This window comes from Anas platyrhynchos, chromosome 5 (assembly GCF_047663525.1).
Source record: "Anas platyrhynchos isolate ZD024472 breed Pekin duck chromosome 5, IASCAAS_PekinDuck_T2T, whole genome shotgun sequence".
In the NCBI taxonomy this organism is placed as follows: domain Eukaryota; kingdom Metazoa; phylum Chordata; class Aves; order Anseriformes; family Anatidae; genus Anas; species Anas platyrhynchos.
In genome coordinates this window covers 4,535,015-4,550,687 of record NC_092591.1, presented here as the reverse complement: position 1 = coordinate 4,550,687, position 15,673 = coordinate 4,535,015, and the positions used below count along the sequence as shown (strand labels likewise).

The following is a 15,673-nucleotide window of genomic DNA, read 5'->3' as shown; positions in this document are numbered from 1 at the left end:
ACTGCACAACTGTGATGTGTAACTAATTGCCTGGAAGATCTGAAGCATTAAATTCCTACCCTCGGGGCAAGAGATCATCAAATCTAAAACTTCGGGAGCCTGCTTAAAGAGGCACCATCCCATCATGAACCTGTTGAAGCGTAAGGTTTCAGGGGTTAAAGCACCGAGTACCTGTCAGACTGTATTAAGCAATTTCAGAAATACACCAGTCGAAAGCCATTTCAGAGATGCAATTGTCCCTGCCCTTTGGTGAATGAATTGATGCAGCAATCCAGTTGAGACTTTTGCTGTATCACTATCAAACAAGCGGATTTAAAGACTAGAAAGTCTGCCAGAACTTGCACAGATTCTCCCGTTGCTGTAAGGACAGGGAAAAAAAAAAAAAGATTGGTTAGATGTTCAATCTGTAAGAGTGAAATACTACACAGGGAAATATTTGTTTTGTCTGCTGAAATCCAGAACTTCACAGCGCTGGGAAAAAGAGGCAGCTGAAGAAGAGCCACTTTAATGACACCCCAGGGGAATACAACAATAAGAGTAATTGCAGCTTTGTATCACAGCACATCAACCTGAGGAACTTCTGTTAGGAAGTTCAGACTTTTTTTCTAATGCACAATTGTTTTTTTTTAAAGTAAAAATAAATAAAATACAAACAGAAATTACACAGCACTCACGGAAAAAAGCATTCGTGAAAGAACAATGTGTTAAAGTTGTGAGAACAGGAGGACAGACATGCCTCCTGGAGCAAAAAGGCTGGGTTGTTACCACGAAGCTTTTCCAGTGCAAATGCTGCAGGAAAAACAAGCCGAAATCCCGTCCAGCTCTGCAAAGACTTATTTTATTTGTGACACCAGGAGATCACAAATCAGTGTTCTGCTGCTAGACACGCAGATGACTGACACTCTCTGCTCAGACTGGCTTCCAAGCCAAATAATAGTTTTGAGGAAATGATAGCTATGAAGGAACAGCATGTATCCTGCATTTTTCCCTTCAGTAGCAAAAGGCTCCAGTACCAAGAAAAACATAAAGACAGCAGAGGAGCTTGAAGTCAGCTGTAACGTGTAATTTTTAATGCTTGCTTTGGTGCATCTCAGGCAAAGCACGTAGTGATTTTCACTACAAAACAGTCAAATGAAGACGATCTGCTGTAACTAATACCCTGATTACAGAAGTATATTTACGACTCCAAGATCCTCCTTCGCCCTTCAAAGAAACACAAAGAAGCAGCAGCGCAATGAAATCACCTTCAGTCCTGCAACTTCTTGCTTTACAAAGATCTGTTTATTCAGGAAGGCTCAGAACTAGAAATTCTGGGAAGGTTTTGAGGATTTCAGCCACAACTGGCAGCATTCAGAACTGCTTGCATGCACCCAGTCATCTAGAAAACAAATGAGTAAGAAAGCAATTTGTAGAAAAGCATCACTATGGTTTAGATTAAAGTATTCTTCTATGCACGATATTATATGCAGCTATTCTGCCAACACACCCCCTTCCCTTTCTGTTACTACATTGCCACAGCCTGTGTTAAGAGACGAGGGGAGAAACCTGCTATGGCAAAAGCAAGCATCTAGTTTTGCCAGCTCAAGAGGAAAATAAATAGTCAAATGCTAGCACCATGGAGTGATGGATCGACGTGGTGCAAGTGTTAGTGCTACGGCTGAAAACTGGGACACAGCAAGGCTCAATTCCTGAGCAGGCTGCTTTTTTACCTCGTGTACTCCAGTAGAACAAGACAGTAAAACAGCAGTGAGCGCTGAGCAGCGCATACATGTTTAAATATTGAATGCAAAATGAGAAGGAAAAGTCTCTTTAAAAACCTTTAAGTAGAGTTCTGACGTTTTTCTCTCCAAAAAGAAGATTTTCAGTGCATTTTTCTAAAAAGCACAGCAAAGCCACTGATGCCCACAATAGGCCAGCTAGGACAAAACCTCAGAACCCCTGGCATCCCTTACCCATGACAAAAGGGCACTGAGTAGGGGACCACGAGACAAGCAGCTGGCAGGGGATGGGAGCAGGGAGGTGTGCTGGGAGGCAGAGTAACTGCAGAAGGGCTTATTACTACCTAGATATAGTATTTATTTTCAGAAGATGCACAGCAGATGATGTGTAAGGGGAAATGACAAACTGCAAGCTTCTTCTTCACTTTATTTCCACATTGTGTGTCATCTAGCCATAAAAAATTATTACAGTACATTCTTTTAAAACTGTTAGAGCCAGATCCTACATGTCAGTTATTAAGTATTGAAGTCAATATATCCCCTCACCCCCCAAAATTTTAAATGCTTTAAATCCTGGCACCTTGGAACTAGCTCCCAGCCTAGCAACTCCGCAGCGATTGGCACAGAGCACCACATCAGAAAGGAAGCCTTCGCCCTGTCTACACGCACAACCAACCCAACTGCATGCTTCACGACAAGACAACCAGCCCCAGACAGGTATCGATCTCAGTTTCTGCCAAAAGCACTTTAATATAACCACACACCCTGTTTTTAAAGGTAAGGGTTTCCCGCCCCCAGTAAAAAGTGCAATATATACTCAGTCAGCAAGGCACAACCATAAATCAGGGAAATACAGTGCTGACCACGCCAAGACGTTCAGTAGGCTCTCAGTTTTTCTGCTCTGCGTGCAGTTGTTTGCTGTTGACAATGTTATGTTAGCCTAGCATCAGAGAATTATCTCATTCCACTTTGTCTTCTACTAGGCTGCAGGGAAAAGTGCTCTGATACCACGCTGGCTGGGCAGCTGGCACTAAAGCAGCAGATTTAAATGCATCAGAGATGCTTCATGGAAAAGGGTTACAACTGGAAATCGTTCATTTCCACGCCTCGGCTGCAAGTTTCCTTCAGCACTAGTCATGTGCTGTGGGAACAAGACGAGTGAGGCATCTAGACTGATGTATAAATAAAACAAAGATAAAGGGGTGCATAAGCAGCAAAGCATCACATCAAGTAAAAGGGAACGCTCTGGACAACGACTGAATTGAGACTGCAAATCCTTACTATTGGAATGAGGAAGTTTTCATTTTTAAAGAAAATGTACCTTTTATTTTCATTGTCCTTCAAATACACATTGATGCACAACCTGAAAAGTTACACAAGTGACACAAAAGACACATTATGTACCTGTAACAAACCTTACAGAGTGCTCTTTCCTGTTAACAGAGCCTGAGAAACCCAAGACAGAAGCAGATCTTGAATCACCCAGAGCGAGGGAGTTGAGGCACCTGAAATTTGTCATCTTTCACTCGTGCTAATAATTCAGTTCACAAATTGCCAAATGAAAGGGCAGTGAAAGCCAGTAAATCACTGTATTTAGGACAGAGCATCCGGCTAATAAAACCAGCCCTACACACGAACACAGCTATGTGCATTTAATAAACAATTCTGGCTGTGACATTTCCTTGCAGAAGCCTTCTTAGAGTTCAGAACAAGGAGAACCTGAATCATGGCAGGAGTACGTGTAAAAAAAAAAAAAAAGAGACTGCAGATGTTCCTTGATTATTTGGCAGAAGAGCCACTGAAGGACAACAGATTGCACGAGGCCCCCCAGAATGTCCAGCAGCTACTGCACCCAAACTTGCTCGAGTTCCTTCTGGAGCCACCAGACAGCCCCAGCCACAACAACCCCAACACCCCAAATCACCTCCACAAGCAGGAGCTGCTGCTGAAACAGGTAGACTGATGAAACGCTGGACTACCTCTGTTGCACCTACCTCTGAGCACTGCTGCAGTGTTTTGTCTTTATCTAGCTCACAGTGGCTTATTCAGAGCAGTCCTAGGCAGGGCTGATACGCTTACAGCTGGGAGCGAGATAGTTGGGTATCAGATCAGTTAATACACCAATACTGCCCTGCCACCAACATTGGAGCTACGCGCTGCGTGCCAGGCTGGAACAGGCAGGATTACTGCTTCGTGAAAGCTGTGATGTCTGCTTGTTGAGGCAGAACTATCATTTCTCACTATTTGCATAGCCTGCAATCCTACCTGGGGCAGATACACTGCTTTTTACATTCCTTTTTTTTTTTTTTAAATGATTTGTTTGAAGCCATCTAAACCTTTGACCTAGGAAGATGTCTCTGCACTCCCCTTTCAAAGCATGCATTTGAGCGCTTCTAAAGCTACATGTGGTCACCTTCATTGTCACGAAATAAAACAAATTACTACTTCAGTCTAAAAAAGCCTCAGTACATTCATTCCGTCACGGTATAGGATGGTGTTCCCTTGTCATCAGTATTTGGTATTCATATATACATACCTGCACACAGACACCATCATGCCTAAAGTTTGATTAAACTATTTTCTACAGAATTGAGTGTTCATCCAGTCAGAGAAAAGTCAGGGTCCTACTTCATCTTGGCAATAAAATCTTCATCTGGAAGAGGACATGACTGCAGGAAGACGAAATTCCTCCTAAAAGGTTTCATCTCTTGATTAAGTGATGAAACGCCTCCGCTTTACCACCGCGATCGCACAAATGTTGATTTCCCAAGCCCTGGACAGTGTTTCAAGTCAGAAATTTATATCCAGTGAGCAGAGCCACAAAATGAGGCAAAGTGAAATGAAAGCAGACAGGACAGCAGGAAGTATGCAGATACCAAAAAACAGATTATTAATCTTGAGCAACATGGATTAGAATTTAAGCTTGGATGCTACAAACACGTGGGAGGAGCAAACTGATCTGTCAGGATTTGGGGATGTTCCTCAAGCCCAGTCCTTGCGAAAAAGCCTTCTGAACTTGAACGTCTGGAATTAAAGCCCTGCAGCAAACAGGAAGAAAAGCTTTCTGCCAAAGGATTTAACTGTTAGGTTGTAAAGGGGTTTTGTCTGACATCCAGTACTGGAACAAAGTACGCTACTGTAGGTCAAACAACGAGCATATACTCCTGTTTAAAGTTAGAGCCCTCTACCCAAATTTTACAACAAGTTTTATTTCCATTGATTGAAAGCCATGAATCCTTTGTCAAAAAAAAAAGAAAGCAGTATTATTTAAAAAATTATTTGAGTGCTTTCTTTTTTAAGCAGTATTATTTAAGAAATGATTGGAATACTTACATTTTTTTCTCACATCTCTAAAATATTTCTACAGCAAAAGCCATAAAAGCAGCTTACAAAAAAACTATGCTAAACATACATTGCACCATCTACATCTGCACATTACACAGATATTTCACAGAAACACTTCTGGAAAAAGATTTCAAGTTAATGAATGGAGCTACTGTGACTCAAGAGACAGATTTTTCACAATCTACTCGGGATCTTTAGTAAATGTAAACATCCAAGGGAATTCAGATCTGCAACTCTTCCTCTGTGAAATCCTTCATCATTTCCCAGGAAAAAGAAGTTCCCCAGGAAGAGTCCTGTGCTTTTACACGTATCACATGAGGCGTGCAATACTCACAGCTCTAGCACTATGTGCTACTCTAGTACAAGGATACTCAAATGTTATGTTGAAGAACAAAAATATACTTTACAAGTAAACCATAGCTGGTCCTTCTCAGTTACAGTCAGGATTGTATGAGTGACATTTTAAGAGAACAGGGGCAGTCTCCGCAATAAAGTGCCAACATTTTGACTTACAGCTTATTTTATTACACTACAACAGCAACGGAGTCATTTCTGTGATTAAACGCCACAGAAGAATATGAGAAAGCTTTGAGGGGGAGGGAGAAGTTAGGAAGAACACTTTATGAGCTATTAGTTTTGCAATCCAGCTTTCCAAAGCCAGTTTTTCATTTGGAACAAAATAAGAGCAGCTGCCCGTGCTGAAGTGAGGTCAGCTTTGTTCCTGCCTGCCTCCCACCTGGACCACCAAGGCACTGCCTTATTGCTGACCCGCAGCACTGGAGGATTCTTTGGTGGGCTGAAGCAGGGAGAAACTGGTGTGGAAGACTAAATGCTAACGTACAAAACGCAGAGGAAAGGAGGAGAATGTTTCTGCATGTCTTAATATTATAAAATTCAGACAAAAGACTCACTGTGATGACCAGCATCAAAAGCAACCCATAAAGCCCACCCCAGGTTCGTTTCAGTCATCCTGCAAGTTTTGTGGGTTTGCAGTCATTCCTTGTCCCATTCAACGTTTCCTCCCAACCTGCTCTGGTAGAAACCTAAAAAACAAAGCTTTGATATATGAAGTAGTACCATCAAATGTGGACACCAGAGAAATCCTACCTAAAGAAATCCGATCATTATTGTTGAAGATCTTTTGACCATTCATGCACTTTTGGCATTCATGCAACACAGATAAAAGAATTTTTGCTTCAGTAACACTCGCCACCACTCTCAAACCTCAAGCTGAAAGCTATACCCTTCCCTCCCTTTTTCATAACCACATCATCTCCTTAATTACCTCCGCTGGAATCCTGGGCTCTGAAGGAGACTGCGTGCTAAACAGATGCACAGACAGAATGCTGCAAAGGGAAGAGCTTCAAAGAGAGGTCGGTTTTTATCTGTGCCATCAGCTTACGTCCCTCCATCCAGTGAGGCTCCAAGCAAGACGAGGTGGAGACCCAGTTGTGGGGAAAAGGCTCCCAGGCTCCATGGTTCAAAGGGCTGAAGGACAGCTTTGCCCAGGAGCTGCATCTAGACACGAACAGGAACATCTAGGATTGAACATGAGCCAGAAGCGTGCCCAGATGTTCAGGAAGGCCAGTGGCCTTGGACATCAGAAGGAATTTCTTCATGGAAAAAGCATCAAGCACAAGAACAGGCTGCCCAGGGAAGCGGTGAGGTCCCCAACCCTGGAGGCACTGAAGAGATGCGGGGACATGGCATTGAGATGTAGGGACGGGACTTGGTGATGGGACTTGGTAGGTCAGGTAGACTGTTGATCAAGGTAGACTTGATGATCTTGAAGGTCTTTGCCAGCCTAAATGACTCTAGGATTCCCTATTTTGGGAATAGTGTTACCTTACAATGGTACCACTGAGGCTGATTCCAGGAGCTGAACCATTCTGAAGGCACAGGATCCACAACAGTCCTAACACAGCTTTGGAAATATCACACATCACTACCATGAAAACTTTGGACATTGTTGGGTAGTGTCTGATCCCTTGAATTTACTCGTGACAATGAGAAAACAGCATAACTCTGGCCCCATGAAGTCCTGATCCCCAGAAGTCTGGGCCTGCAAAAGACGCCATCTCCTCAGTTAAACTGAACTGAATTTGAGATTAACTGGCAATAAAAATAGAAGTTTGCCTTGCTGCAGAGCAAGCATAAAACCTGGTCTTTATCACCAGGAGGAGTTTAAGTGTTCTTTTCACATTCCCCTGCTCTTGAGGGCATCCTTAACTGAAGCTGAGCGTTCCTGTTTCAGACACAAGAGCTATTCAAGTTGCAAACTGGGAATGCTTTGTCATCTAATCATCCATCAGCTGAGAGGCCTGAGAGGAGAACCAATTCTGCAGCTGAGGAACCAGAGTACCTTTGGTCACAGGGGAGCCACGTCGAAAATAAGTAAATCAGAGCTATGTTTGTTTCTCCTTTCCCTGTCCTGGAGGAGAGAAGAGGGGGAAGAAAAGCATCTCAGTATCTTAAACCTAGAAAACAGGAATGATTCCCAGGGAAATCTTGCTCCCAGAGTCAACATCCAAGGCAGAGAGAGCAGCACCTCAGAGTAAGTCCAGCCCAAGACAGATCATGGTTAAGATACTGGTCCCATTCCACGAGCAGCCAGGGAAATGCCAGGACAATAATCAGTGTGACAGTTTTAGGGGAGGAAATGCAAACCCGACTTCAGTGCACCAAACCCAGTTTCTCAGCCTGACAGGGAGCAATACCTCTCCTTGCCTGCCAATATCAAAAAGAGGAGAGATCATCCATCACTCCCTGGCTGCGGTGAGCTCCGTGGAGGAGAGAGGACTCAGAACTCACACTGATGGGGAGCTGGAGGAAAACTGAGTACTGCAGCACCGAGCGAGCTGGCAGTGCTGGGCCTATAATTAGCTTCCTCGAGTCAGAGCGATAGGCATCTGCTGTTACCGAATTAGAAGGCCAAAGTATATATTACCACGCACATTATCTCACAGCAGGCATCTGCAGAGTCCTGAAGTTCCTGAAGTACTGGCAGAATCACGACGGCCAGGAGACATCGGCAGAATTTCAAGGCGAGTCTGTACACAGCACACACACGGTCTCACGAGGAGGTCAGGTAGGTACGAGGTGTGGTGTGGAACCAAGGCTCCACAAGCTGGTTTCCACAGAAGGCCACCTCATGGGACGATCCAAAAAAGATTATGACCTTGTGGAAGCAAAACCTTAGTGCTAAGGAATGCTGAGTTGCTCCTATGACCTCCAAACACAGATTATTTTTGTAAACACTGCAGAGCTTGGAGCATTCAATGAATGAAGCATTATTGTAAAACTTGGCTATGGCTACATCCCCTCCAAAGTGATCCTCCTGATCAAGTACTCCCCATTTTCCCTCTAAAATCTTTGTGAGATCTTTGGTGTTGAGTAGAAACAAAACTGCAGAACCCCAAAACGAAGCAGTCCTACATCTAAAATAAAGCATAAACGCTTCTCACAGACCTACAAGCAGCAGAAAAAGGAATCTTGTAGCCTCAAAAGTCAGTCACCCCTCTAGCACTGACAGTGAACAGATGAATTTAATTGCTCCTTTTGCAGATGTCATAAGACACCCCCCAAAAAGAAGCTTAGATTTTGTTCTTTCCATCAACAAAAGCTCAAAGCACTCTGGAAAATACATATTTTCCAATTTGTAAAGCAGGAATAGCAGCGCTTTGTTGCTTTGAAAAGTTTCTGTTGGCCCACGAGGCTTCAATCGCTTCCTGTGTTTTCCAAATAATTGCTCTTCTCAACAGACCCGTAGCACACAGGAGTCTCATCTACTGTTTGATGCGGTTCCAACTCCTCTGCTCCAGGACAGCTGCTCCATGCTGCTGCGACTGAGTACACGCTACCTCCTTTTTCCAAAATACAGGGCTTTACCCATTTAAGGCAATTTCCCCGAGACACTACAGTTTGGGTTACCAGAAAAAAAACACAACCACAAGACATCCATTATTGGCTGCGTGCTCCTCTTTTCACCGCTTTTGCTTCTGAACATGAAACCACCTATGCACATATCAGCAACAAATGCTCCAGGAACCTTCAATTTCCCTGAAAGATGGTAACACAAGAACAGCATGCAGATGGCCGTACGCTTCTTCACAGCGCCAGAACATCTGTCTTAGCTCTGCGGTACACATCTCAGGCAAGGACAGGCTCTCTGCGTAACACATGCCATAAATCCACACTCTGCACAGCCTAGGATCCAACTGCCTCTCCCTGTGGGTGCTTTGCAGTTAGAACCTAACGTGTAAGTCGCACTTCAGGTCTGTGTGAAGTGCCCCCACGACAGAGGTGAAGAAGCAAGTTTCCAAAACAGAAGCTGGAAATTCCTGTAGCAGAGATGCTCCCAGTCCCAGGTGCTGCTAGCGGTTGTATGCAGGCACCAGGCTGTTCGTAATCGTGCTGCAGCACAGCCAAACCAAACCCTGGAACACAACAGCAGGTTTTTATTATCTGTAGCACGCTGGGGAGGTTCTCACTTCGTGATGCCAACTTGCAGTGATGTGTTTTCTCCTACAGAAAGCTCAAGGAGCAGCACCACACACCTCAGCCTCAGGTTCTCCCAAGCTTTCAGAAGCTAAGACCAGCCCACATACCTCTAAGAGCAGATCCATTCCAGGCAAATCAAAGCATGAATAAAGGAAGTGTAACAGGATGAAGCTTCACCACCACACCAGATGGTCCTAAACCTTCCGCTTTAAATCAGGGACAGGGGTGTTTATGTGCTGGGGTATGGACAGACTTGAAGCTCACCTGGGATGCACAGCCTCTAGGCTCACCCAGCTATCCAGTTCCACGAGGCTGAAATCCCCCAGGTTATTTCTGACAGGGTGAGGGAAGTTGTGACCTGATTGTGCTGTGGCAGGATACAGCCTGGCTCCCTATGGAAAATGAGATGGAAGTGCCTGGGGGAAACACAACACACAGCACACCTTCAGCACTTCCTTCTTCCACTTCCAAAGGACACTTAAATTGAAGAAGAATCTCCTCGAAGTCTTGATTTATAGCAGATGGAGTTTAAACAGTTTACAAGGAAAGCATTTTCTGATCTTTTGTCTGCCCTCTGAAGGGAGAGCACGAAAAAGAAAAACAATGTTAAGTCATAAAAAAAGTAATTGTAGTCCTCAGCAATTTTAATTCCCCTTCCTTCACCAAGCATCTGGTTTTTGTTAGAAAACATTGTAAAGTGATTTTCCAAAACCTTTGACATGCATTCTGTTCAATAGGTCCCAAAAGCCTAGGAAGGAGAGCATCAAACAAAGTAACAGTTATTTATTAAGCCACACTAATGAAATGGGTCTAACCATTTTCTTCTGCTTACCCATTCCCTACTGCTTTCCAGAGCAAAGGGGTAGGGGCTTCACATGCCTCTGCACAGCTCTGGACTTTCAAGATACATGTGATTAACTGACTTTAGAACAAGTTAGTGCTCCATGAACTGATTACACCAAAAATAAGCCCAAGAAGAAAGAAAGGAGCCATGGACAGAGCGTGCCCCCCTTCCAGCAGCCGAGCTCTACAGCTCTCATCCTGAAGCAGCACCAAAAGCTGCAAAAGGATCTGGGGCCTTTTTGCTCAGAATTCCCAGAGCACATCAAAGCACGTGCAATAATCTGCATGAGATAACTAATCACAAGAATCCCACGCGTTCCTTTTCTCCAGTCACTCAAAGCACACTCTGCAGCTCTCTCCCCGACCCGATAATTACTCGTATGGCTGCATTTTGTTCTTTTCCAGTAGCAGCATGAAGCTCGACGTGAGCTGCAGGCACCCAGCCAGTGACTATACAAGCTGCTGTTGTGATAGCACAAGGCAGAAGCCAACTCGGCAGGTAATTGGACTTGAAGTCAGAAAGATCTTTCCCAGTCAGCTTGAAACAGTAATTTCACAGGGGAAAAATACATTGTCTTTATCTACCACAGGTTACCAAAGGAAAACTTTTATCCCAAGGCAGACAATACCAAGTTGTACCTCCACAAAAAGCATATTAAAGGTAGATTTATTTTTTATTTTGTACTCTGCAGCAATTCAAAGGCCATTTGCAATCTGCTATCAAGTCAGCATTAATATCCAACAAGACAGCTTGGGTATCAAAACACAATAGCCTGTTGTTATAAAGGAGTATTTTTAGTACTTGCTGGTTATATTTTCCTGTCCATTGAGTAAAATGCACTGGAAGGTCTCACCTAGCAAGTAAGCAACTACTGTAGTTACAGTTAATTCCTATATACTGATACCATACAATTCATTCATGCTTACAGAGTAATCCTAGGGAAACCTGGAGGGCTAACGTCAACTACTTCACCCCCGTGCACAATTCACGTCTCCGAAAGGCATACTTGGAGTAACTCGAGCGCATGAAGCACTTCATTTTTCTAACCTACACACCCATGAAAGCAGTTCCAAAGCATTAGAAACCTGTAAAGAAACCTAAATGCAGAAATAACTGGCCGTGGGCAATGACATCACTTGGGCATTTGGTATCAGCAGTAACCGCACTGCTGGTGCCAGGTGCCAGCACCCCATACCCGGGCAGAACTGGAGGAGTCGTCTCCCACCGTGCCAAAAGAGCTGCAGGCAGCAACAGCCAACAAGGAGCTCATGCTGGCTGTGATGAGGAGGGAAGAGGAGTTTGCACAGGGGGAAAGCATTAACCTAACAGCCCGCTGAACCAGCAGCTTGGATGTGTATGGGAAGATGCACATCTCTGCTTGGCAGAAAATGGGATCGGAGTCTTATTGAGACAGGGCGTATTAGTCACCCACTTCAGATCTGTGAGACAGACATACCGTCCTCAAACATTGTTCTAAGCCATTTTTCTTTTCAGCCAGACACCTCTTTCCCCCCTTTCCTTGCCAGACATGCATACTTATATACGCCAGATGAAAAATAACACCCACCCACAAAACAAAGAAAAAAAAACAAGAAACCCAGTCAACTCCACATTACCATCTCATCATTCCCAGCTCATTATAGCGAGGGGGGATGTAACTTTTCATGAAGTTCCACAGTCATTGGAAACTTTCTGCCCAAGTAAAGCCTGTAACTATCATACACCAGCAGACATAGATCCGAGCTACATGGCATTAACTATCATATGTGAAAGCAACAGTTAAACTCAACCAAATAAAGAAAAACACTAACAAAATTAAAGGCTTTTTGTTTGGTTGAGTTTATTCACTGCTGCTTTCACAAGCTTGAAAATAAAAATCAGCAATTCTAACGATGCCATGATGAGCTATGAACAAACTAACACCTAAGATTTGAGTAGTCACAGAAGGTTTTTATGGCTCATACAATCATACCTGGTGACAGACTTCCTCTTCATCAGGAGATCCAAGCAATGCAATTAATGGCCCTTCTTGTTCTACATTCAAGTTTTAAGAAGAGTGAGGACACACTGCTTTGTGACTTGATGATTTTGATAGTCATATATCATAAGCCTAAGAGTTTTCTTACAATACAACAAATTTTGGCCCTGCTGGAAAAGTCTGCCTCAAACAAATGGCTGGAGCCTTGGAGAGGAATGACACTAGAAAATTCCCCGAAAGGTGCCTAAGCACAGAGTTAATAAAATATAGTTTCTGAAGTCTGTAACATCGAAAATATGTATGCATGGTTTCAGTACTCTGAAAATCCTTGTGACTTATTACCCCACGTAGTGCTTTCCCCCCATACACCCTCAGGAGGCCAAACAACTCCAAATTATCTTCTTCAGCACCTCCAGAAGGCAGAGTGGCAAAAAACAAGCACTCCAGAGGAAAAAAACAAAAGGCACTGATTCATACGCAATTATCCCAGCTAAATTTACTATTGAAACCATTGCTATTCCAGCTGTCCTTGACACCTGCATAGCAGGGACAATGGAACATGACAAGCACGCTCTTATGATCTATTGCAGTTTTCGAGCTGACACGCTAACTTAGGATTGGTGACAGTCAACAGTGCTGGAGCTGCTGCATTAACAGAATTAGCACAAAACCAGCAAGGCAGAGCATTCAAGGATCCACGCCACAGCAGTGACAAAACAGATGGAGACGGAGCTTTATCCACCACCAAGAAAGTATCAGTAGCCCAGGAATACCGTGTTTCTTTCTACTCAAAGATCCAGTTCACACAGTGACAAACAAGCAAAGTAAAACGGAGAACTCATATCTGAAAAGTTACAAGGGAGCATGTAAAGGGAGGAAACTTGTAATATCCTGTGCAGTAGATGTTCCCACTGTTTTTTTCTTCCCTGAACAAGAATTAAACTGAAAGATTGAGAGCAGAACAAAGATTTTTTTAAGGTCAAGTTGCACATTATTTTCCAAGAACAAAGCATCTCACTGTCTATTCTGTAATTCTCTGCATTGCTGGAATCATTTACAGCAGTTGTGTGCAGAAGCCATTCCTGGAAAAACAGATTTAGGCTCTGGTGTCTAGGATGTCAGAAAAGCCTAAGAAAAAGTGTTTTAAAATGTAAATGTCATTTCTGTGCATCTGAAAGAACACTAGCTGAAATCCACTGCACCACTGTGCTGGCACACATCCACCAGCCTTGCCCCAGACAACAGTATAAATACACAAAAGCTCTTTTATAAGGGTTCAGATAAAGTGCAAAAGAATACATTCAACCTGACAGCCACCTGAATCCAGATCCTCGAAGGAAACACTTCAACGTTTCAGGCCCTATGCTATCTTTATAAGGACATTAATTTGTACGGCACATATTTTATCCGCACTACAATAACAAAGCAGATGTACATTAACCAGATACCTTGTGGTGTCTGTCAGGTGTTTAAATATTTTGAAAATCAAATGCCAAAATACTATCTGAAGTCCAAATGCTTAAGATTATCCAGTGCAAGTATGTGTACATTTCTATCAACTATGTGAAACGTATGTTTTTTTTAAATTTATTAAATTTTAAGAAACACACCAGGGTTGCCAACACACACACAGATAATACAGGCCTATTTCAAAAGTTGATTTCATCAGGAAGATTCAACTCACCAATATTTTTATTTTAAGAATATGAATGATGAAAAATATTTACACAAGCCTGAAAGACTACATATTCATCTACACTATGCAGGTCCTATAAAGTCTTGAAAAAAACACCCTGATATAGTACATTTTGATATGCGTGGGTGGGCGCTATGCATGGTACGTATTATGAAAGAAAACAACATATACTGTGCATTAAACAATTCTCTTCTCTTAACCATGTTAGAAAGCACACTTAGGAGATCAGAGTATGGTGTCCCTCTCCCCGATACACATTTTGGGAATGTGATGTATATATATCCTGTATAAACCATTCATTTTTGTGAGGGTCACCAGAGGACCGACCTCTGGTTTGACCAAAGGTCTAGCTACTTTTGGCTTCTGGCAAAAATGGTTTGAGAGAGGTTAAGATGGCTTTTTGCACCATGAAATGCATTCTACCAACAGAACTTTAACCAAGACAATTCTATATGTTAATAAGTTACTATGTTAACATATTTAGTGTAATGCTTTTCCTTCCTTCCCTACACTAGACCTCAGGTGAAAAAATACACAATATTATTAGCAACAAAAATGAATAGTGTATAGGGATCACAGCTTTTGTTTCAAGTTCTTTGTTTTTTTATTTGTTTAAAAACACAATTTCAGTTTTCTTCCTGAAGAGGAAACACACAACAATCCTACACTCCAGTGAAAAAGGAATAAGTACTACTTGTGTTTGCATCACATGACTATTCTATGACTCGGATAAATCCATCAGCTTTCTGAACAAGGGCAGGAGGGTCAGATTAACTCATACCTGAGGTTAAAGACTATTTTAAATAAGTAACTGGATTAAAGATACACATCTCTAGAAAGAAAATCCAGTGCAGACTTTTCATCAGAACAAGTACCTGCCTACCACAGAACGAGCCAACAGCAAGGTAAATCAGGCAGCTGTGATGCATGAGCTGTTCTCAACCCAGGATCACTAGAAAAATAAAATATGTCTCACTGCTGCATACCTTAGATGCTTGAGGAGTAGAAATCACGTGAACAGTGCTGGGCTTAACTCCATTTGCCTTAGGTCGTTTATAAAGGGCGAATCTGCTTTTCCTGCGTCCTCTGTCACCATTAGGGAGGGAGCCATTATACCTAGAATGAAACAAAGAGTTTGTCATTTAAATAAACATCAGCAATTTAGAATACAGAAAAGGAAAGCAGCAATTTGGTCATGATATCCTGATGATTTCAAGGATGTGGTTATAAAACATGTAACAGCCATAGTAAGCTTCGCTTCCTAAATTACTATGGGCCTTCCAACATTCCTTTCCTGCCAATGGTTGAAGTTTTACTCATCACTAATAAGGTCATCAACTACAAATGATAGTGAGCTGTTCAGCCACAAAAATAGTTCTTCACCTCTAGAATTAAAGGAATTTGGAAGAGCAAGTTCTAAATCTTTTCTGCAATTTCATGACGTGGGGAGTTTGAAAAACTGCTTTACCCTACCATTCCCTTCCCCACAGCTCACGTAAGAGGAAGTGGAAGCTCATGGAAGACAAGTGGAAGAAAAGGTGTGATTTGGAAAAAAAAAAACACACACAATTTAGGGGCAATTCAAAGTAAAT

General features: G+C 42.8%; 1 protein-coding gene across 2 annotated transcripts in view; it reads right to left on the bottom strand.

Annotated features, from left to right (window-relative positions):
- Positions 1 to 15,673, bottom strand: part of PELI2 (pellino E3 ubiquitin protein ligase family member 2) — a 75,169-nt gene that overhangs the window by 35,289 nt on the left and 24,207 nt on the right. For both annotated transcript variants that reach the window (XM_027458099.3, XM_072038129.1), the window contains exon 2: positions 15,068 to 15,197. In XM_027458099.3, the coding sequence (XP_027313900.3) occupies positions 15,068 to 15,197 (130 nt within the window). The remainder of the gene's footprint in view (positions 1 to 15,067; positions 15,198 to 15,673) is intronic.